The sequence below is a fragment of the Echeneis naucrates genome, chromosome 1, assembly GCF_900963305.1.
Source record: "Echeneis naucrates chromosome 1, fEcheNa1.1, whole genome shotgun sequence".
NCBI classification, from domain to species: Eukaryota; Metazoa; Chordata; class Actinopteri; order Carangiformes; family Echeneidae; genus Echeneis; species Echeneis naucrates.
In genome coordinates, this window is record NC_042511.1 from 24,595,670 (window position 1) to 24,620,943 (window position 25,274).

A 25,274-nucleotide genomic window follows, 5' to 3' on the forward strand; every position below is an offset into this window, starting at 1 on the left:
GCATCAGAGTAAGTATTTTTCCACTAAGATGCTTTTTTCAGTATGAAATATACAATATATGCTATGGGTCAGGTAATGTAACTCAGTGAGGAAAACCCTGCCAGCATATGTATAATTTACAGAAGGTTTGCCTTTAATTCCTGCGCTGCTGCCTTCAATTGAATGAGCCAAAAAAAGTGAAGAAAATAGGGGGATGGCGTGATGGTGTGATATGATACTGATTGCATCAAAATGATTGCCTTGTCCGCCGCACTCCTTCTCTCTCAACCAGCAAATTAAATTAGGCTGTCTCTGGGCAAGATCGTGCAATTGCAGTTTGAATCTGAAGTTTTTTTTTTTATTATTATTATGTCATCTTTGGCCCGGCACTGTGTCCTTTGTGCGTCACATCTACTTTGGATGAATCAATGCAAACAGTTGGTCAAAGGTGCATCTGTTGAAATCCATTAGCTTCAGGCTCAAAGCATAGATTATGTTCATACCACGACCAGCAGATGGCAGTGTTTAATTACTTTCATCACTTGTCCACCCCTTTCCAGCTCTCATTCCCCACCCGTCTCTCCATCATTATCCATTTTTATCCTTTTTTCCTGCAAGTCCTTAGAAACAGAGAATTTTCAGTCTGGTTCATTCTGTGCTCAGATCTCAGTGTCTGCATCATCCTGTATGCTTTTTTTTTTTTTTTTTACCATTACTGAAATGGAGGCTATCTTCTGATGCTAAAACATTTTGATGTATGCGGGTACTTGAATTGAGCTTTCTCAAAGAGAGTTTGCTATTTGGGTTCTTCATACACAATATTTTCCAATTTGACTCTCTCAGCCCTCATCTTTTGGAGGATATTACTCTTTTCCCCTTTACTCGTCCACAAAGAGACCACGACAACGAGAAGGCCTGTGACATACCCTTCCCTGCGCAGTTACAAAATTTGCATACGAACAGCTACCTGACATAAGAACACGATGAGCAGTGGCTGTGTATGTACTCTCTACACGCTGGAGCCCAGACACATTTTGCTCACACACGATGCAGACAGGCATGCTGGCAGAGCATACCTTTGAGCTCACGGCAGAGATCCAAGTCACACTGGATCATGTTAACATTTATTTCCATCTGCTTGTCCTCTGCCTTTTTCCTCCTTTTGAGGGGGTTATTTTCACAGCATCTCCCTCATCCTGCCTCAACCTTCCGCTTCTTATTCTCTCTCTCTCTCTCTCTTCTCTCTCCTCAATATCTCATGTATCTCAAAATCGGCAGAAGTATTTGAAATACTTGCATGCTTACGTGTATACTCTGAGCCCAGTTAGTAACAGCATTATATTTTCGTGCAATCATTTCCTCTCTCTGTTGCAAAAGCCTGTAGTCACACTGTGCAAGACTAGGCCCTCTCTCACTCTGAGTTCATTATGGGCTAACTATAACCGGATTTACTTGCTAGTTCATGAAAAATGTGCATGACAGCCAGTCCTTTGAATCCTACAGTGGTGAGCATTGCTTCCAAATTTTGGTTGCTTTCTGAGTGCTGCATGTCTCCATCTGTGCTATGATGGATACATAGCCATGTATATGTTTGTGTGATGATGCACCGAGAGACTTTCTTGAAATAGAGCTAATTGGGGAATTCCAATATACACCACATACAATTCAGACCAGTGAAGAAAAGCTGTTTATCAGTCTAATGTACTTGTGCTTGAGGATATATGTTGTTTTTCTATGTGGGAGTTTGTTCTAATTCTTTCCTTGCCAGTAAAATTGGTTTCCTCCTCTGATCCTATAAGTAACATGCACAATAGATGGGTCGTCATTGTTAGTGTATATGCATTGACAGTCCAGTGATGACCTTTTTGCGTGCTCTGTTTATATATGAATGGCTGCTGAGCCAACCTCAGAGAAACAGTGGCTGGGGAGCAGACCATCTGTAATGTATGTAGATGTATTCCTAACTGAGGGATAGCTTTCTTGGTAATTGCTATATCAATCTGTGCACTCCTATCTGTGCTGTCTCATTTCAGGCTCGCTCTTATTTCTCTCCGACTTTCTTCTTCCTCTCTTTCAGTGATGCACATGCCCATACACACACACGCACACACACACACACACACACACACACACACACACACACACACACACAGCCTCTGCCACTTTATCCATTTGCAATATCTCTCTTTTCCTGATTTTTCTCTCTTCTTGTCTCACATCGATTCTGTGCTTCAACATGTGGGTGTTCAATATATTCCAAAGTTGCCTTTGAGAGACTGACAGATAGGAAAAGAGCATATCCTGATCATTGTTGCCACTGATACCTGCTGGTTGAAGGCCGTAGGACATGTACAGATACACAATCGTGTGCACATGCTCATGGAAACCGAGCACTAATCGAACACAATGCCAAGCGTCAGGGTTATTGACAAGAACCCCGTTGTGTTCAATAAAACTCCACTCTCGTGTCTTTTTCACCTTGGCTGAGCCACGTGCTCGCCAAGAGGTACACGTCTTAATTACGACATCCTCTGCTGGCCAATTACAGTGCTGTCTCATTCTCCATGGACAGATGCACCTGTCAAGAGAAATATGAACTGTGGGACTAAACTGAAGTAATGGGACATGACCAGGGAGATAGAGAAGTATTGGTTTGTTTGTTGGTGTACAGTAATTAGCCATCGCCTAGCTTGGCTTAATGGCAATGAGACAAGGACAAATTGTGGAGGAGGCAGAAGGACAGTGGGAGGGGTCATTGATATACAAGATGCAGAGATCTATACTTGTTAGAGTCAGGTCTTAGAGCCTTAGGTCCATTGTGATCAGCTTTGGTACTTTTTCCTAAAGCTCAGTTCGCAGCTCTACTGAACTCTTCTCCTTAGACTAAATGGCCTTTTGCATGACAGCAAAACACAGAACAGATGAACATAAAATTCACTGTCAAATATCCACATTTGGGGTTTATTTAATTAGTCTCTCTTGTACTGAATGTTAGAAGCTAAATTAGCATTTTTTTTTTCAGCACACAGACTCTAATCTAGCAGGAATGATGATTAACAGGGAGAATGCTACTAAGTACTTCTTCCACCTATGGACAGCTGCCTTAAATTAAATACCAACAGCAACCAAAGTGAATTACCTCTGCATCTTCGGACCTCTCAGCATAAAACTCTTGATTTCTATGTGGGCACAGCAAATTACTTTCTTTTTTTCTTTTTCTTTTTTAAGGTAGCTTGCCTTGCAGCCAAGGTCTTCTTCGTAGGAGCCTCACATGCCAGCTTGCCCACTCATGGACACAGGGGCATGATGGCGTTTGCATGTACAGTTCATGTGTTGGATGCAGCAGACTTGAGGACAGTATTTCTGCTTAAAGCTGATATGAATATCCTTGGTAGTCACAAAAAGCTACGGTTTTTGCAAAAGATGTTGATGACTTTTTGAAATGTACTATTCCCTCCCACTCATGTTCTTGCACTACTCTGAATAATTATATGAAAATGTGCTCACATGCAGAGCTACACAGTCTTTTTATATAAGCTATAGTTTTCTGCAAAGCAAAATGTCTGGAAGGGAATTCCTGGTGGATTTAAGACAAAACCAAACCATAAGATTTTAAATGAGCTGCTTGTCTGATTTTCAGTCTCCGTGATGCTAAAGCTAAAGCTCCCTACCTCAAAGCCTGATGATGGAAACAAAAAGGAGCTTTTTATCTCTTGACAAAATTCAACTAATACTCCCCAGTTTAAACATTTTCTTTAACATATATGTAGCAACTTTTTAAATTATGCTTAGGTAAGTGTCCCACAAGCATTAATTTACACAGGACACCTTTTTATAAGCTTAAAAACCTGAGGCCTTGCAGGGGTGTACAGTCTCTCAGGGATGAGTCCTCTGCAGCCTAGAACGGAGATAGTGGCATTGCCTCAGGGATTTGCCAGACACACAGTAAAGAAATTAAATTCAGAGCAGTTTTAAAGCAATTCAGTTCAAAGTTGGTCAACTTGAGTTACCTGTTAAGTTCTGCTGATAATTGCAAAGATACACAGGAAGACTATTTACACTGCGCTAAACCCTACAAATGTTAATTTGATGAGGTACACTGAGACAAACTAATGTGAATTGTGATTAGAATTAGAAATGAGAAAGCCTTGGTTACTGCTGTTAACTTTGCTCAAACCAAATCCAGGAGCATTGCTGCCCCTGTGGTGTGTCAGAAAAAAAACCCCAAAACAAAACACAAAAGGCATGTGCCTATATGAGAATGAAGATTCATTTTGTTTATATTTACAAAAAAATGAAATATGAGGTTGAGTTCATCATATTACACTTTTGTAGAATTGGATATGAAAAAGCTGCAGGAGTCTTGTGATGTGTATTACAAAATTACAAAAGTAAAGTACAGTTAGAATTTATGTGTTGTGTTAAGGACCTGTGGTCAGTCGCTGTAATGGTGGCTGGAAGGATGCATAGAAAAGGAGCCCATTTCATTCTAAATTAGTAAAAAAATCAGCTGCTGGATCAAACCCCAGAAAGTGGAGAAGCTGAAGCAGCCAGAGGAAGAATTGCTTCTTACTAACACACCATAATCCTGTGCTGTTATTCTTTAGTCAGACTCCCCCGATGCACTGCACTGGGTACCTCAACTTTAGGGAGCCATAAAAAAACTTAATCGGCCCCAACGAGGTTTTTCCGATGGATAAGACAGGGGGGGGGGGGGAATGTTCAGCCTGCATGTTTGAATAGTGCAGCACTCAGAAACTCAAATTCTCCCCCTGTGGCTTCCAGAACGGAAAGGATGCCCCAAATTCCTGGTCTATGTTTGGAAGAAGCCCTAATGCACCAGTGAAGTTGCTTAGATGACTGTAGCTTTGTTGACAGGCCAATTTAGCTGTCATTTTGAGATAATAGAGTGTTCCAAGACACCAAGTATGTCCACTTACAGGGACGATCCCGAGCTTGGCTAGCCGAAAACCTTACAAAAAGCCCATTGTTGTGGCCGTTTCTTTTGTACACATAACACATTTTGAGTTTGGTGTTTTTAGAGTGAGAGGATGCTGAAACCTTTGAGACTACAGGTTGATTTTAGTCATATAAATATGAAATTGTTTCGTTTTAAGATGTCGGCTTTGTCAGACACACAAACAGAACTGAATCATTCACGTCTTTGAAGGACAAGGTGTTCCCATTAGCAGGAGATAGATCTCATTTAATTAATAGCTTAACAGAATGTAAGATTTATTTTTTCTTTCCCACCTTCAAGTTGAAAGAACGACAGTCTTCGTCTGACAACTTCAGATGCAGTCAGATGATGCTTCCTCTCATCAGCATAGCTTTCGTTGTCAAAACTCCCTTTGCAGCAGTGAAAATGACTGTTCTCTTTCATACCCTTGCTTGCCCGGAATTATGACTTCATCTTGTTAGTTCCACATCTTTTGACTTTATTCCTTTTCCAGCCTTTTAAGTCTTGTAATGATGCCTACGAAAGCATCTGAAGTGTGTACATTGCCATTGTGTGCAGTTGTTCCCTCCCTTTCAGTCTCAATGGCGTTCAATAGCCAATAAGTCTTGGCTGAAGGTTATGAGCTTCTTCTAAAAAGTATCCAGCAAGAGCTGCAGCAATTCAATAAGAAACTTTTGAAAGCGATCCTTCCTGGCTGCTTATTCCCCACCCCTGTCGCCTCTCCACATGGAGGTAAATAAACAGTTACATGCTCACCAGTGGATGCTCAACTGATACATCTCTTCTCATTAAGCAAATCATGTGAAACCCAAACAAACGATCGAACATCAAACGAATGACTGTGAATCTTGAGTTAAAAACCATGACGTAATCTGGATCGGAAAACTGTGCTTTTTCACTGATCTAAAGCCTTCCATGCTCTGCAAATAAGAAAGTGAATGATGTAGAAAATATTGTTTGCAAATTTACAGCCAGTCCTTTTCCTTTTGTGCTGCCTTTGCTCCAACTCCTAATTCTATTTAACGCTGGTTCAGTGGGGTGTCCTGATTTTTCAGTCTGCTGTACAAACGACGTGCCCACGTTTCATGCTGTGCTGTGCGCCTCACTGTCTGCCGTTTGAACATTTGTTCTCTCCTGTTCTATCTAAGTTGATTTAATTTGTGAGGGAGGTTGACAGCTCTTCCAAAATTAACACAAGACGATCGTAAAAGCATCAGTCACAATAAAACATTTAAGTGAGCCAGAGTTCAGCAGTCAGATGTGTCAGTCACAGCTTCAAATGTGCTCGGAAATACATGTTGATTCATCTGATGGAAACACTGCAGAAAGAGAAGTCGTGGTTGTTCTAGGGGGAATGAAGAGACATTCCCGTGTGGGGAAAAACTATATTTTTTAGACCACCAATTACACATATCCGTTATTATTAAAGAAAGAAAAAAAGTATCCATCCATCTTCTACCGCTTTTTCCGTTTCACGGGGCTGCTGGAGCCAATCCCAGCTCACACCCTGGACAGGCAACCAGTCCATCAGAGAGCCAACACACAGAGCCAGACAGAGACCAACAACCACTCACACTCACATTCACACCTACGGACAATTTAGAGTCACCAGTTAACCTGTGCATGCATGTCTTTGGATGGTGGGAGGAAACCTTTGCAGACACACAGAAAGGACCCAGGCCGGGAACCGAACCCATGACCTTATTGTGCGGTGACAGCTTTAACCGCTACGCCTCTGTGCTGCTGCATTGAAATATATTTAAAATACTTTGGTTTACGGAGTTGGTATGTTTTTCTGTTATAAAAAGTAGTTGTTGGTTTTCTTGTTTGTTTGTTTTTTTTTTGCATCATTTTTGAAACAGTTAGGAATGAGTCAACTCAACAAAAAACAAACGGGCGATCGCTGAATGTGTTGTCTCATTACATTTTCAACTAAATAAAACTGATATAATTTACGTCTCAATTGATGTCTCAAACCAACATGGTTTTATGAGTCACCTTGATAGTATCAGTCTGTTACAAAAATACTCTTTCCATTGTATCCCTTAATAACAGCAATGACACCATCTTCATATTTGTTGTCTATTTAATGAGTTTAATTTAGCAGACAACAACCTATTTTGACATAATTTGAAACATTTCAATTTTATTCTGACTCCTTACATGTATGCCCAAGATATGGGACATACAGGTAAAACTGTAAAAGTAAATCTGTAGATAATGTCCTCATTCTCCCAACTGCACTTCTGTTTTTATCAAAGCATATAGGTGCTAAATAAAATAGTAATAATAATAATAATAACACAATTCTATCAGCAACAAAAAACCTTCTTATTGTTCCTCTTCGGGTGTCCAAATGACTTCATATTGCAGCCAACCTCTCAGTCGTGCTGGTCATAGGCCACATCCCACATGACGGTGTTTTGAACACAGCAAAGTCAGTCATTGTTGTCAGCTGTCAGATGTAACCCTGAAGAGGCTATGCCACACAAAATATAGTTGGATTATTGAGCAGATACCACTGAACAGTCACCCTTCCACGTATGTCCCCCTTATTCTGGGTTATGGTTGGACTTGTTTAGCTCACAGCTTCATAGCTTCTTCAACTAACCGTCATGATGACAGTAAACGTTATGCAATACTTTTTTGCTTTTCTTCCCCGTGTACAAGAGAAACATGAATATGCCAATTCTTTGGAGGTGTTGGTGGTGGTGGGGGGGTTCTTTTGTGAAATGCCACAGGCCTTCGTGTGGAGTGCAGTTGATTTGAAGAAATAAGGAAACGACTGAAGGGGGCTGGGACACTGGGAGGGACAGAGGCAGCGTCTGGCATAATGATTTCTATTGAAGGGGTGGCAGTCGGTGAGATTTGGGGGTTATCGTTTTGCTTGATGGAATTTGAAAAAGTAGAAAATGAAATGAGAGCCGCATTCATATTCAAATGGAGACAAGTCCCTGTGTGGCTGCGTGGTTTTCAATTACAGGGGATATGTATATTTATGTCTGCTCCAAAGGAAACTGGACGAAGCCTCCAGATGCTTCTCTCAGGCTGAGCATCACGCGTATCAGATGTGCTATTCTCCTGACAGTCTGAGGCCTGTGTTTGATTTGTTTGGTGAACAGATCCATTTATTCATACGTACAGTGTCCTGTGACATGATATCACAACATCTGGTATATTGAAGAAATAACAAATTGTCTGTTATTGCAGCCGATGATTGTATTTATTTCATAAAAGCAAAAAGGGATGAATGAGAGGGCCGTGAAAGGAGATGCACACCTATGTGATGAAAAACACCCTTACACGTGATTTTATCTCTTCTCATTGGTGTTCCTTCTCTCACAACCAGCCCATAGGTGGAGAAACGCTCTGAGAAAAGTCCTGTTAGTTCAGATCGCTGGTTTGTCCCGGGGCATGTTGAGCTGTCATTCTGTAACATGACTGAAGTGAGGATCTCTCTCTCACACTCTGTCTCACTTATCCTTTCTCCTGCTCTCCCCACTTCTGTTCCTTGCTATGCCATCACTCTCCTGTGTAATTGCATTTATTGTAGAAGCAAACCAGCGAGACAAAACACACACAAGATACCAATAAACACAATTAGATTTCTTGTTCATTGGATTTTACCAGTCTTCAGCAGAACAGATCTCTTATGATTGTCCACATAATCAGCTTCAGTCTCAGTAGACTTGAGTTAACTCCCATGTTAAGTGTAAACCAGTCTCCAGGAAACAGGTGCTGTCAGACCAGCATCATATCTGTAATATGTCTCGTCATATAGCACAAGCATAATATTACATATTACTTCTTTTACCCTCGACACTAAACACATTTTTTACACTGTAAATAAGTAGGACTTGTTTATATAAGAAACTAGGTAGGTTGTGACATTTAGTAATACAATTTTCTACACTTAGTAAACCTTTACATTTTAACCAGACAAAGTTTGAGCTGTTGTTGCAACTTGCTCCCGACCGCTAGAGAGCTCTTCTTGTGAATGATGTCACTGACATCCCATCTCGAGTGTGACACTGACAGAAAAAACCCAAATATTTGATACCTTATCCCATAACTGTCTTTTAGGCAGCAGCCACACTGAATCCCTTCTCCTTGTCTGACATCTGACAACACAACAGGAGGTATGCGGTGCCATGGCAAGATTCCAACCTAAATAGGCTGAGTGCGTCTGCTCTATATTGTATCACCCAGTCATTGTGGAAGTTCAGACGCTCTCTCAGTGTTGTGAGTGGTTGTAATCTTGATTATGACACTGCGTCGTGTGCGTCACACTGATCCGTGTGACGCACAGCTAAAGAACATATGAGAGGGTCCACTCTAGCCACTGCTGAGTAATTAATGAAATCCTCTCCAACAGTCTTCTCTTCAAAGACAAAGAAACATACATTTAAATGTTAATGGGACGGTAATATCCGTGCATTTTCTAATCACATTATTTTCTTTCTTTGTATTTGCAGTAAACAATGGTGAATGAATGAGGATTAGTAGGTAAAACATGATGGTGACAATTACCCTCTAACCCTCATTGGCATATTTCTCACTTGCGTCTTTTATTACCTTGGAGGTGTTGTGGCATGTTGCTATTAATGTGGAGCTGGAGAAGCAGCTAGTTTTCAGTCCTTGAAAAATGGGATGGCCTTGATTTAGGTTTTCACAGTCGCAGCAGCCCCATGGGGGTTTCAGGTCCACAGTCACGAATGTGCTGCCACGCCAGCCACCATGTATGCACTCCTAATTTTCCACAATCACCTCAATGTGTGCATCATCAGAGTGGAAGAATTCAGACTCCAACCTCCCACATTTGTGTGCTGCAAGCAGAGGACAAGATACACAACTTCCCTCTCCTCTTAAGATCATGCCATAATGCTCCTCTCATTGTGTTGCAGACAGCCCCAGGCCAGATTTAATACCAGCACACACAACGTCAAGCAAGCAGCTGGATGACGGCATGTGTGCACCACAAAGATCTTGGGATATGAAAAGATGTCGCTGCACACAGGCGACTATTTTGTTTTCAATAGTTAAGGCGTGAAGATTGGTCAGAAAAGTTTTTCTCGTATGACTCTGGTGAAAATGGGCTGTCACACCAGATGATGAGATAGCAAAAAGTGGGATATTACAATATCCCCCTCTCCACCCCCCGCCACCCACTGCTTCTGCTGTGAACACAGAGGCTGGTTGGCAGGGCGCTATCAGTACTTTCATTTATTGATATCTGTGCCACGAATAAACTGTGAAGGCCACTGTCACAGGCATTTAGAGATTGGCTCTAAGAACAAGATCTTATGAGGAGAGTCGTCTCTCTTTGGCAAGAGGTCAAATTCATTGTCTTTTTTCAAGCTCGATTGTAGACTCCAAAACTGTTGACAGTGGTCTTGTCCTTTTATAGCTACAGTAGAGGCCAAAAAACACACCTTCTCATTCAAATGAATAGGAAAGTGTGTCCAAACCTTTGGCCTGTACTGTAAACCTGAAACATAACAACTTAGTATACTTTTTGAATAACTGCACCAGAAACAGGAAAAAGGTCTGTTATATGCCACATTCATAGTGACAGAGGGATTTAGGTGACCTTTTTCCATCCAGCTGTTAATTAAATAATGTATGTAATCAAAAGGTAATACAAATAATTGTTAGGGAAAAAAGTGTTCCTTTTAATGGAATTAAATTAAACTGCAGCGTTTGAATAATTATTCCTTTTCTAAATTTACTGGTTATTGAATGTTAAATGAATCATAATCCATGCTTTAGGGGGAAATTTGCCATCATTAATTTTCTTTAATTATGTTTCCCATGCTGGCAGACATGGGTATACCTTGTTGATTCCAATTTTTTGTCCTGTTACTGTAAATTGCCAAGCTTTTATTATCCCTTTATTTCCTGGACTCCCCGGTATATTGGAACAGACTGACTTCCAGAAACATTGATGCATCCTATCTTCTGAACAGATCAAATGAGATTAGTGATAGATGGCAGGTGTGCCTTTGCTGATGACCCCCAGCATGTGTCCTCTTTCAAACAACTGGATGCTGCTGTGAAACAACCATTTGTAGGACTTGCTATTTCTTGCCTGGCAGCTTCCACTTCCAGGATTATGACAACTGTGCTGAGTGGCATCAGATTAGTTAATCATTAAATAAAGCACACTGAACCTTGTGTCGATATACCAGCAAGTTGCCTGTTTTTCGTTTTAGCTGTTAAAAGATCACACAGTATTTTAAGGCCATGACAACTTCATCAAATTGTTTCTATTATCCATAAAGCTTGTAAAAATACATTCCTATGACTATGACTAAAATGCAGAATGGTTTTGTAAAGCATAGCCAGGTAAATAAATAATAATAATGATATATATATATATATATATATATATATATATCCATCTTTCACTGGACAGCTTTGACATTGGACATTGTCTGCATTGTTGTATTAAACGCCACATCAAACTGAGTAAAATGCATTTGAGATGTGATGGAGTTCTTCGGCATTGACTCCTTAATTAACTCAATTATTGTTTTAGGGCCATTACAAAGAAGCCATCAGGAGCCATATGTGGGTCTTTGACAATGCCGAAGCAAAGTGCCATGTTTTTAAATGCTTGCTAAACCTGAATGATTGCTGGTTGAAATACTGCCACATGACCATAAAGTCATGGATAATAACTGAGAGGCTGAGACCTTGTGTGATTATGAAATAGGCATGATAATTGTCTGGTTGCTTGAACTTGCAGTAAAAGCTTCATTTGACATGCAGTTTTCTCACTAGTCTTAATGGCTTCAACTCTGGGGGAACTTGGGAAAAAAAAATCATAATCCCTAAGAGGATGTTAAAAAAGAGGGCCACTCAAACTGTCATGCTTAATTTAATAAAATATAAATGTGTTTCCAGGAAAATTGAGAGCTGTTTCCCATGAAATTATTCAATAAATAACGGCAAACATTTGAAACCCAATGTTATGTTTCTGAGATCAAAAGATCAGGAAGGAAAACTCTCCATATTCCCGTGCCATCCCTCTATACACGGAAATATTTGGAGATTGTGCAGTGACTTGTGCCAAAGCCCCATTTCTCACCCAAACCCAACCCCCTGCAGCTAACTGTGGGCCCACATTCACAGTCCACTGGCAGACCGCCTGGGCTTTGCTCCAACCACCATTACCTGGGTAGGCCAGGAGCCTTGTTGGCCTTATTATGCTACTGTACTGTATGATTTATGGATCTGTCTATGTGCATCTGCTGTATTAATAAACATTCACGCGCACTCATAATTTAACCGACACAGGTTTGAATACACACTATATCATATCTTCAGTACTGTGAGCTTTGTGGCTGCAGATTGTATTAGTTTAGAGCACACGGTCACTGTGATCGTCTTCTTCTCAGGCCTGGTTTACCTCCCATCATATAGCTGGGCCGCTCATTTGTTCAGAAACCGATGACCTCTAGTCGACACATTTATGTGCCTGAGAAAACAAAAAACTAACAACGCAGAGCAAGAAGCAAACACAACCCTCACCTTATTATTTGATGATACCTTGTTGTCATGGAAACTAAAGCTTAATGCAGACAATAGATGGAGTCACTTGATCGGTTCTGTTTCCAGACCTGCCGAGTCTGAGCCAGATAGAGATGGAAACATTGTGCCTCCCGTTGAAACCGCTGTGAACTGTTGCATTGTTTTGTCAGCTTACACTGTTGAGATGCAAGTCATGCAAACCCAGGGGAATGTGTTACGCTTGTGATGACAGGCATATTATTAGCAAAGAGGGAATGTTGACGACTGAAATTATTAATATTAAAAAAACTGCATCCAAACAACATACAATTAAATATAATTTTCAGACATATTTCAAGTGAGGCCTGCCCAAAGAGACCCACATTTCTTAATGTTATGAATAAAATCTTGATTATACCAAAAGTTTTTATTTCTTCTCCGTATTCAAATTGATTATATGCAGAAACTTGATATCCCCCCTTGGGTATAGCTTCACCAAGCAGGCCACATTCCAACCTGACATAATTAAATCAGCAGGATGGAAGTTCAATGATTAATCAAAATGGCCAGACAACAGGGAATTGTCTAACTTCTCAGTGTGTGTGTGTGTGAGAAAGTGGTACAGTTTACTATCGAGAACTGTGTGTATATTCTGTTTTTCCTGTTGGATTTGTGTCGTTTTTCACCACGTAAGCAAAGCTACTGAAAACTACGCGTTCACTCTAAAACCCCAAACATGTTCATGACATCTGGAGAATAGATTTGGGAGCTGTTGCCTGAATATGTTCCTGTTGGCAGCTGGAGCAGGATGGGCTTTTGTCTTTGTGCAGTTGTAATTAAAATCATACAGTAATTCCACACTTGTTTATGTTTTAACTAAACTTTAACTAATGTGTCTTTGCACATATTTTATGGGGCTCGTTATTGTGGAAATGCATTATACCGGACACTGGGAGCTCAATTGGGCATGCAATCACTATTTTAGGAAGACTGAGCTTTTAGCTTGATTTCCTGCTGGTTACACTATTTTACTAATTCATGCATCCTTTCCCTCTCTCTGCTCCAATTGCCCCTTCTTTTTTCTTTTCCTTTTCTTGATCAATTATTTAAGAATGCTTTACTGTTTGATTTTTTTTTTAATGCCATATTTGTGTTTTAGCCTAACCATTCAGGACATTTTTGCTACACTCCATTGCAACGTTGGGTCACAATGCAGCATGTAGCTGCGACTAAAAGGGCAATACAACTCAATGTAATATTTCATACAAACCTCAAAGGGCCAAATGAAGACATGAACTTCTTCACCAAAATGAAAGCTTTATATTTCCAGTGAGGTCATGTCGGATTAGAGTATACTGAGTTTAGTGCATACACATGATTGAACTGCGTGGAAAATAAATTTGGCCTATCTAGGTGTATCATTCAGAATCAAGAGAATATATGGCTGACATCAGCTTTTCTTTCTTTCTTTCTCACCTGGAAAAGCAACACATTTTCGACACTTGCTATAATGTCAGCATCACTCACATATCAGTCGTTTAACTGCCCTTGGGACTGCAGCTGTTGGCCAGTTACTGGTACTACTTTTCAGTGATTTGGTATCAGACACAGCGTTTATCTCGATCACATGGTGCAGTTGAAGCTTTTCTGTTGAGCTGCAGTATTGTGTATGGGTGTTGACTCGTGATGAAATGAAAAGTAATTACCTGGAGCTTTAATCAGGCATGAAGAGATGAAATGACTCCTCTTCCCAGCATCAAGCTAATTTATAACTATACTTCATTCTAATGCGGCATTATACATTTAATGGCATCGAATGTTGTGTTAAGAGCATCAAATGATCACACAATACTCAGACTTCTGTTCCTATTTTTCTATATTTTTTCTCACTTAAACTGAAAAATGAAGGCAATTGTCAACAAAATAATAGAAAATATGAAACTTCTGTCAAAAGGTGGGCTGTTATTGTTTTGTAAGCGCAGACACATTGGACTCCAACAGAGCCCACTGTTTGTCGCTAATTGATAGTTCAGTTGGCTCCAGTATCTGCACCACAATGTTTGATTGCAATTTAGTTATGATTCTTTTTCTTTTTTCTTTTGTTGGTTAAACCATAATTACATAGCTGTATTGTCCCTGTAATTCTAGGCAGTTTTTTAAGGTGTTATTACAAATTTTGAAATGAACACAAAATTAAATTACTCACATTTTGTTAAAATAATAATAAAAAAATTTGATAACAATGTTTTTTTTTCTTCAGCAAAAGCAAGTTATGTTCTTGGTATCTAACTTTCAAACAGACAGATGTCCAGATATCCGGGCCAGTTAACATCAACGAAGGCAAACTTGTTGAACCATTTCCTGAATTGATTTGATGAATTTTTTATTTTTTATTTTTATTTCAATCAAGAAATTACTTTGCTCCAATTCATTAAAAATATTACCACTAAATAAAAAAAATAAATAAATAAAATAAACACAGCATTTTTAATCCTCTTAGTTATACAACAGGAACTATTGCTCTGCCTGCTGCTGTGCTAAAATGCTTCAACGTGGATTTGCTGTTGTTCTTTTTTCCCCCTCTGTCGCTGTCTCTTGACCCATTAAGCTTAGTAAAACAACTTTTTACTGTCCGAATTCTTTTTCTCAAAAATATTTTCTCCTTTACTTAAACACTCAAGTATTATACGAAACATCAGTGCAGTTTAGTAGGCGATATCCCGTAAAGATTAAATGTAATGAGGGCTCTTTTCTCAGATGTCCCACTGTTTGGTATATAAAAGATTCAGTACTGCCTTGTTTAGCTTACATTCTAATATAAATACATGGTAAAAGCTCACCTTTGAAATATTCAGTGTTCTCCAGGAAGTCTTCCAGGTACATGACTGATGACTATAACTCAGAAAGGGCACATGTACATAAATTACTTTTTTTTTTTTGCTTTTAGTGGTTTAGTGGTTATGGTAAAGGGCAGCATGGCGGCGCGGTGGTTAGCGCTGTTGGCGGCCTGGGGCCTTTCTGTGCATGTTCTCCCTGTGCCTCTGTGGGTTTACTCCCACCATCCAAAGACATCATGTTTAGGTTAACTGGTGACCCTAAAGTTTCCGTAGGTGTGAGTGTGAGTGGTTGTTGGTCTCTGTCTGTCTCTGTGTGTTGGCCCTGTAATGGCCAGGTAACCTTTCCAGGGTGGACCCCGCCCTCACCCAGAGTGAGCTGGGATTGGCTCCGGCAACTCCTGTGACCTGGAAACGGAAAAAAGCGGTAGAAGATGAATGGATCAATAAAAAAAACAGCAAGAGGTCAATCCAGGTGCCATTTGTTAGCCCAGAGTCTGGCCATCAGATTCCAAACTACAAGATGAAATCACCGTATAAAATTATAGAGGACAGAGCTACAGTGCGCTTGTTCCTGCGGTGGGACTATTTTTACAACCATGGGGGTACAGTTTTCTGACAAACTGCACACCAAACCTTTGCAAATGCAAACCTCTGTATGAGGGGCCAGTCGCTATTGGTCCATTGTCAGTTTTGAAAGGAAAATTGAGCAACACAAACGATTGAGGATTTGAAATGAGGCCTGGATGGTACAGAGAGTACAATCACTGTAGGGGAGCAGTGGTGTAGTGGTGAGGAAGCAGAACTCACCATTCACAGCAAATGAATGCTAAATGTCTATTTGGACTTCCTTATGTTAGTAAGAGAAGATGGAAAAATATGATTTGGCAAACAAAGCTGGTTGAATCACTGCAAAGCTCCAATAAGCAGAGTCTCTATGTTAGTAGGATGGCATGGGAATATTAATGTGTGTGCCAAGACCTTCTGTTATTACTCACATGGTCACCTGTGTAAATGAACTTACATGCACCCACTCATTTGTAAATTTTTCTTTTTGCCTATTTCTAATTGACAATTAGTCCTTTAGAGCGAGTGGACTAATCGCCTCTTATTTATTGAACACACACAAATGGGCATTTTTGAAACTCTTTCAACGGCCGTTCATTGAGTGATAATAGAAGGCCAAACCCAAACCGGGAGCCGAGCGTTCTTCATTAGTGTAATCAATCAGATAGTGTGCTATGACTCCTGCCCCTCCTGGGCTAATGTGGGCAGAGCTTTGTCAGACAGTGTAATAGTCACAACCAAACAGCCTGAACCCCAAAAACGAGGCTGCCGCAGGCAACAGAGTTGTACATTCAAGACTTTGTTGAACTTCCCCCTCAGACAAAATAGATGTCATCACATATTGGAAATCCCTGGTGGGCACATTCGACATAGGCTGATGTGACATGTGCCCTGTCTCACTGTTTGATGCCCCAAAGTGGGGTCAAACTAATAACCTCAGTCCTTGTGGGGCAAACACAAGTTTGCCTCTCGCCCTGATAAACTGTCAAAATCAAATGTTCCATTCACGTAGAATTATGGGCTTGGAGCATCGCCTGGAATGGAGGGGTAAGAAAAATCTTTCTCATCTGAAATATGTCCAAGATGTTTCGTTCTTTACAATCATCTCATCACAAAAGGAAAATATATATGTTTTTACAAGCCATGTAAACTGCATGAGAGCTTTATACAGCCACAAAATGGCTGCATGTTTGACCTAGCAAAATGCTAAGATAAATTTATTCTTTTGAAGTTCCTTTGGATTTTGACACGGTGTATTGAAAAGCTTCAAAATTCCTCCTCAGCAAAAATGTTCCGCCGAATTATCTTTGAACAATACACTGAAACCTTGTTAGCAGGTGCAGTTCTCACAAGCTCTGAAGAAGGGAAGAAGCTGGAACTAAATTCCAGATGGAAATCAGGAAAAATATTTCACATTGTGTTGGGTGTGTAAGGAAGCATTTTCTATAAGTCTCAAAGGTGTTTAGCAAACACCAACCAAGAAAGAAATTGATAATTAAAAAAAAAAAAAAAAGAATTAGTTTAACCTTGTGCAACGTGCTGACAGAACTGACAATATCAGTCACGTTTCTGAGCTTGTTGGAGGATGACTTCAGCCATAACCAATTACGTCGAAAAGCCCCCAGCTTTTGTCAACCCAGCATTTGCTACTCTTTCTACTCCCCGTATTCCCAACTGCCAGTGATAATTGCAACCAGACATCCTGTGTGGAATAACAATTGAGTGGAGTCCTCGGGGAAAGTTCTCAGTTTCCCTTCATGTTCATGTTCTTTTCTTCTTTACGTCCTTCTACGTTGAAATCTGTGTTGTGTTAAGCTTTGTTGTGTTCACTTTCGCCTTCGTGAAGCCTTCATGTCTGATCTACTGTAGATGTCGACGTAAGGAAAACTGTTCCACAACAAAGGAAGACAAGCAACAAGGGATAATTTAATTATTTTTTTTTTTTTCATCAAGTGCATCAGTTTAATTGGAACTACTTCATGGAAGATTTTCAGAAAACATTCTTTTTGTGTGTCCTATAAAGGAATGCATTGCCAGAAAATGTTTTTATGATTATTGCCTCCGTATAATTACAAGTGTCTCATAATTAGAGGCGATCTCACAACAACTGGCTCTTCACAGCTGAAGAAAGCAGTGGCGTTTATGAAGGAAGATACACAATTCTAATCCAGGCTGCTGCTATTGTAACACAATATAACATCCGTCTTCTACATTAAAAAAAATAAAATAAATAAAAACAATCTGCATGAAGCAAGTTATACTACGGCTATGCATTACACATAACCTATAAATATCTTTCATCCTAATAATTTTGAGGAAATGTACATGAACAGGAATATTTCTTGTAAGACATTTTGTTTACAAGGTCATTCATTACTGCCTTCAAAATATAGGTATACAAAAAGTAAAGTATCTTGGAATTCATACGTCTTTTTTATGTGGGGAACGTTTATGTCACCAGCTATTTGTTTTCATTGTATATTTGGTCTATTATTCTCCTCCTGAATTTCTTTAATTTCTTCAGTCTCTTATTTATCTTGTGTTGGTCCAACTCTGCAGATTTATTCCGCTGACAACAGGAGCTTCTGCATGCACGTGTCATTAGGCATCGTTTGGCATTTGAGGCCTCTTTACTCGGAGTTATCGGAGAATGTTTATTGTATTTGTGGCTTAGATTACTTTGGTTGGGTCTGGGGACAGAAACTAAAATAAGCTTTTGATTTAATTGGCTTTGTTGAACCTTGGAATGGAGAGACTAACCTCGAATTGATATTAGGCAAATTTTCCCCAGTGACTCAATGGAAAGAGGGATATGATAAAACCTCCTTCTGTGGAAAATTGGAAGTCTCGTGTTGCTGTTCTGCTTCAGAAATTGGTGTCTCTATTCACTGATCCACGGGCACTCCTCTCTCTAAATTGAACCAAATAAGACAGGGCAATATTAAAATAAATGACTTTATTACCATTGTATTCATTTTTGTATTCATCATATGTGTTTAAGCTGAGTATTGTTGTGCTCCTCTGTACATAATAGCCCATCACTTAGAATCATTCCACAAGCATTTTTGTTCCTGGATGAGATGGGAATCTGAGTGAGGAAATACAATGGCACCTAACTAATGATTATTATCATTCATATGAAGATGCAGAAGATGCTACTGCCATCTGTTTTGTGTGTGTATGTGTGTGACTTATATGGGATTACCACCCCTTGTTTAGAAAATACACAAACTCTTTGTTTCTATCTCATCAACATGCACTGTTGACACATGATACATGATACAGTAGCTGAAGGGCCAGAAAAAGTCTCGCTGTAGCAGAAGGTAAGATTGTTTGAAGGGCAGTGTGCAAGAATGTCCAAATCAACTGGGGGAAGGGTATTACCAGAAAGTTGGAGTTTCCATCCCTATTTCCATCCCCACACACACACACACACACACACAAACACTTCTCCTATAGTCTGACAGCTATCAGGACTTCCTGGATAAACCCTTATGGGCCAACCCTAACCCTCTCAGTGGTCTGCTGGATGGTAAAAAAAACAAAAGTAGCTGTCTGTGTACGTGTATAGCGCACATCAGAGTTTGTGGAACAACCGAGTTTCCCTCACCGTCACGTTTAGCTGTAACTCCAGCTGGAAGTTAATAATGCTTTCTTAAGTTTAACTTTGCAGTCTGATGATGTAACAGGTTGTTTTTCTTACTGTAGTCATTCTGTGGGCGACAATATCTCTGCCCATTTAGAGAACCCGGAAACTTTTTGTGGTGGCAAAAGTAGAAAATGACCCCGATAGAGAAAAGTGAAGGCAGACTAGCAGCATTAGTCCAACAACCGTATAATGTGTGTCATGTTATTTCTTCAATTAAAAGGTTGCTCTGAATGTTTTATATATTGCTCTTTTATATATATTAACATTTAGGTAAGTTATCTGGCGGCTTTGCCCCTGATCTTACTCATGTAACTGATGATTTTCATTCATTCAAATACATTTTTACCAAACATTGGTGAGCATTTGGCTGTTGCTTGCCAATGTATTGAAAGCCAATGGAAACCTTTTTTATTACCTTGTTTTGAACTTGCACTACACTTCAGAAATAGTTTTTGTGTTAAAAACAAACAAAACAATCTGTGTTCGTTCAATCTTAAAGATAATTTTGCATTTGTCTTTACTTTTCTTTGTGAAGCTCTTGATTGGAAAATACTTGCCCTTATCCTCTTTATGAAGAAAAGGCAGGCTGAAATTTTGCACTCCACAGTCTCAAGTTTCAAAAGTTAATTGGTACTCAGATACTAGCTGACTGTGTTTTTCATGCATATAATCACTAAGTTCAAATTTGTTTAAATCTTTTCTTATTAAAATTATGATCTTGTCTATGAAAAAAAAACAGGCCACTTTACACTACTACCAAATGAGTGTTTAACAATTTGACTCCACATTAATACGCTGTTAGATTTGTCTACTCCTCAACAGATAAGACAACTCTTGATCTTAACAGTTATTCACCATATGCAAATGCACTGATTTTCTCACCCGGATCTTTTATTAGATACAATTAAGTCAAGGTAGGCCTGTTATGCTGTTCTAAGTCTACTTTTTGCTTTTGTTCTACAGAACAAGATCATCCTGGACCCTCTGACATTCAGCGAGGCTCGATTCCGACCCTCTCTGGAGGAACGCTTAGAGAGCATCATCAGCGGTGCCGCACTAATGGCTGACTCTTCCTGCACACGGGATGACCGACGCGAACGCATTGTGGCTGAGTGCAATGCTGTTCGACAGGCCCTTCAAGACTTGTTGAGCGAGTACATGAACAACGTGAGTTTCCTCTCTGATCACTTGGTGCTCATTAGCTATTTGCATTCTGCGCATACACCTGTTTGATTCACAAGGAATCAGACTCACATAATGAGGATCTGATTACACACATGTGTAAGACTAGCTTGAGCCATGTTACAACATAGTAAGAATAATATAATTTGTTTGTAATACACTTTATATTTAAAATAATCATGCTACGGTGTAACAAAAAAAAAGTCCAAACAACAATTCCCCCAGCTTGAATAGCTCTTTGTCCAACCTTTTTGATTTTTTTTTGTTTGGTTCGGCGAGCAGTGCGACAGGTGCAGAGGTGGGAGTAGATGAGATGGTGAAAGCTGAGGCATTTGTACATTGATGATATACTGAGAGTAGTTGTCAGGGGCAGGTCTATTTTCAGTACAATACCTTTTTTTGAGAAAAAACTGCACACAATGACATAACCACCAAGTAACCACGAATGGCATCAAAAGAATGAAAACCAGCAACAAGCCCTTATTAGAATGACTAATGGTGTGTCTCTACATTACATCTGAGAGTACCCCTCTAATTTTGAAGTTACGTCAAAAAAGAGGATTGCTATTGGCTATTTACTCATAAAGCCATATGTTTCAGTGGTGCAATTCTAACCCTCCTGGGCAACAATAACATTTCCCACTTTTGAGAAGCCAGTCTGGACCTTTCCTCTGCATTTGGGGAGCCATTTTTTCATACCCCTGTGTGATTGGCACAGCTGTTTAAAGGTTATGAGACATGCCAAGACAATGATTAATCATGACACACATGTGATTTATATTCCATTTCTATCGTCCCATTTGTGCACAGTGAGCTGTGGGCTGTGTCTATGTAGAGAAAATGGAGGAAGTACTTTCCACTGACCTTGCACACATGGCTTGGGTCCTTGTGCTGGACTCTGCAATGGTGTCATTAAGATTTTAAGCTCATAAGATTTCAGAAACTTTCAATGACAAATCTATTAAATGTCTGATCCCCTTTTATCATCTTTAAGCCAAATGCGTTTTAAGTATTTGACTCAATCCCTCATTTGTCCACAGAGACGTGCACAGACATTTTGATGGTCGGTGGTTTGGTAAAAATAAATAAATAAATAAAGAAAACACCAATTTTCCTGCGTTCAGACTTTATATTGTACCCAGTTCTGATCTAAATAACATTATAGCATTTGCTAACACACATTTACATTCATTGATCACATGTATTTACACACACATTTTGTTACCTCATCACTTTGCTGTTCTGATGTAACAGCATGTTTCCGACCAAGTGTGACTGCATCCATCGCCATAGCTGTGTTTTTAACCAGAGAGGGTAGTAAAGCACTGTTTATCAACTATTTATCAGTGTGCACCTAGATACATTGAGCCCAGACTGAATATGTTTCAAAAGAGAAACCATAACAATAAAGGCTGATCTACTTAAATGGCTCATTTAAATGTTTTATCAAAGACAGATACAGCCAAACTCCATGATAATAAAGTCATTAATGGCCAAGGACTAAGAAGAACGTGGTCATATAGCATAGCCTCTATTACATAAAATTATATGTAATTTCTATAGAACATAAGAAAGGTGGAGAGGGAAAAGTGTGGCGTTCCTTTCACCTCTCTTTGCTGAAAGAAATGCCGTTGTTATGCATTTAATAGTAACTTGTCTGACTTTCTCACTGTAGTAATTGTAAGAATACCGTTCAAAAAGGAAAAACATAAATAATGATTATCATTATTTCCACTTTATAACTGCAGTCCGTAATGATACTTTAATCAAACGGAGGGGAAAATGCAGAAGTTCAGTGGAAAGGCCTTTACCACACACAGAGGTGGAGTTAGTTCTGAGATAACCCATAGTGGGCCTTGACTGTGCATCACTGTGCTACTCCAAACTGGAACTCCCATTAGTCCACATCCATCATCTGCCTATAGCTGAGGAAAGGGATCTGAAGGTGTTAACACAATACCTACAATGTGCTGCCATGAGTAAATGAAAGAATATCAACGTCTTTCATTTCATTTATTTATTTATTTATTTATTATTTTTTTCAGATATGTCAAAAATTTTGAACACCTTTACTTCATCTTAATTCTGGTAGCGATCTGAATTAGACCACCAGTATTGTAGGTATCTTGGTGAGAAACCCTGAATATGTTGCAAAGGACTGGATCTCTTAATAAATGTAACGTCTCTCACAACTTGGGAAGACTGGTTCTAACCTGACTGCTTCTCTCTCAGTTCTTTAAAAAAAAAAAAAAAAAAAAAAAAAAAAAAAAAATATATATATATATATATATATATATATATATATATATATATATATATATATATATATATATATATATATATATATATATATATATATATACCCCTAACATAAACTGCAATCAATAACCCCACATTATAAAACATGTTTGCACTTTTTCTCAATGGCCAAAATGCTAATATATTGTTAATACATCGACTCCCTGAGCATGTAACCAGCTGAAATGTTGCACTAAAGGTCAATCTGGCGTACATTTAACGTCATTTGTGGCCGCTGAACAATTGGCAAACTGGCTGTATATTGATCCGTAGTGTTTCAGTTCTCCTTCTGGCAAAAGGTCTCTATGCAATGCTCTGTAATCTTCAGCTTGTTGAATCGTGTTGTGGTGTTAGTAGTCATAATGTTGGAGCAGACAAGGGTCCTTTACTGGGCATACAATTTTACAGCTTCAAGTCTACGGGATGTCAGGAAACAAAGCTTTTAAAATGTATTTGATATTTTGAAAATATCAATTCTTTTCATTCACCTCCTATTCTTATTAACTCCCATCGTATAGTGTTGCTAATGACTTGGTGTTGCAGATCTTTTGGAGATTCAACTGCTTTAATATTTAAGAATCTTTATAACTGGACACCACTTGGCTTTGTATTATATAATATACAGTTATAATATGCAGTTGTGGCTCTGTCTTTCAAAGGAGAATGTAGACTTTGTTTTCTCAAAGTATGGTGTCAGATCCCCAAAGATGTTTCCCCTTAACTTATTCTTGAAAGAGCACAATTCATGTTCATGTTTATGAACACTCAGATGCCCTTTCCCCCTCTTAAGGCATGGCAGCTTTTTGCTAAAGTAATTGTGCCTTGGTTCATTAGGCCCATGAGTTGTGTTTTAGAGGCTACAGCTGGGATTTTGTTTGACAGCCCCTGGCTGTCCTAACAAAGCACAGAGACAAAAATAACAAAATGCTTCCACTTCTCAGCTCTGCACCGCCGACGAGGGTAAACCAACAACCAAAAATTAGAACAGGGAGAATATCAAGAGTGCTCATGATATGTGTCTTTTAATAAACAGCATAGGTGCTTAAAATAGCTGTGCGAATGCATGTGAATTAAAACTAAAGCTTTATTAAGTCCGACTCCTCCTCTGAAAGCAGGTGGAGCCGATGCAAATGACATAAATTCTAAGTTTTCCTGCAACTCAAAAGAGGGATTCCTTTTACATTTTACATTTATTCCTTTAATCTCTTAAATGACGTTCACCTGAGACATTGTTGGCCCCCCTCAACCAGTCACTTCCAGTGATAATTCCCTGCTTCATGCATGTCATGGTAAACATGAACGTGACTCTGAGATTTAGTTTGATGTAATTATGTATATATTATAGACCAACAAAAATATATATAAAAAAATCTGCCTCAAATTACCTGTAACACTACCTCAAACTGTGTCGAAGGAAGTCAACCTGAAGCGATGGATAACTGATCACAGGTGACCTTGGCCATGCTTGGGATTTTTAAGCATTAGTGCCAGATATTATCCTGGCTATAGTATTTGCATTCTACACTCATCATTGAACGGAAAGTGACTGATTATTGTTCAGTTTTGAATATTTCCTTTTTCTCTATCCTTTGTGAAATTTGGCATTTCTGAGAGATATGAGTTACAAACCCAAACTAGTTAGTGAAAACATCATACAGATAATAAAGTGGACCAGTCAGTCATTGATGTAGATTCTTGTTGCAGTGGACAGATATTATTTCTCCCTTAATGTGAGATGTTTTAAAAAATGTTGTGTATCACTGGGGCAGCGTGGCGGCATAGTGGTAGGTCATGGGCTTGGTTCCTGGGCCTGGGGCCTTTCTGTGCAGAGTCATGTTCTCCCCGTGCCTCCGTGGGTTTCCTCCAGGTTCTCCGTTTTCCCCTCACCGTCCAAAGACATCATGTCTGGGTTAACCGGCGACTCTAAAGTGTCTGTAGGTCTGAGTGTGAGTGTGAGTGGTTGTTGGTCTGTCTGTCTCTGTGTGTTGGCCCTGTGATGGATTGCTGACCTGTCCAGGGTGGACCCCGCCCACGCCCGGTGTGAGCTGAATTGTTCCAGCACCCCCCGCGACCCAGACACGGATAAGCAGTTGAATGAATGCAAACATCCAGAGACAGAGCCCCCCCCCTTCACACTGAACAACATGCTACCAGCCACAAAGCTGCCCCAGACTTTGCAGTGAAAGTCCTTTTGTTGGAAGTTTACTGAAGTTATGTAAACATCCAGTTGCTTTAATGCTTCCTCCTCTTTCCTCATTCTGGTGCACCCTTCACCCCCCCCCCCCCCTCCCAA

At 39.6% G+C, this 25,274-nt stretch overlaps 1 protein-coding gene across 1 annotated transcript in view; it reads left to right on the forward strand.

Moving 5' to 3' along the window:
- The window catches only part of ctnna2 (catenin (cadherin-associated protein), alpha 2), a 265,719-nt gene that overhangs the window by 53,649 nt on the left and 186,796 nt on the right, over nucleotides 1–25,274 (forward strand). Inside the window, exon 7 of the mRNA XM_029497289.1 lies at nucleotides 20,465–20,668. Within this exon, the coding sequence (XP_029353149.1) occupies nucleotides 20,465–20,668 (204 nt within the window). The remainder of the gene's footprint in view (nucleotides 1–20,464; nucleotides 20,669–25,274) is intronic.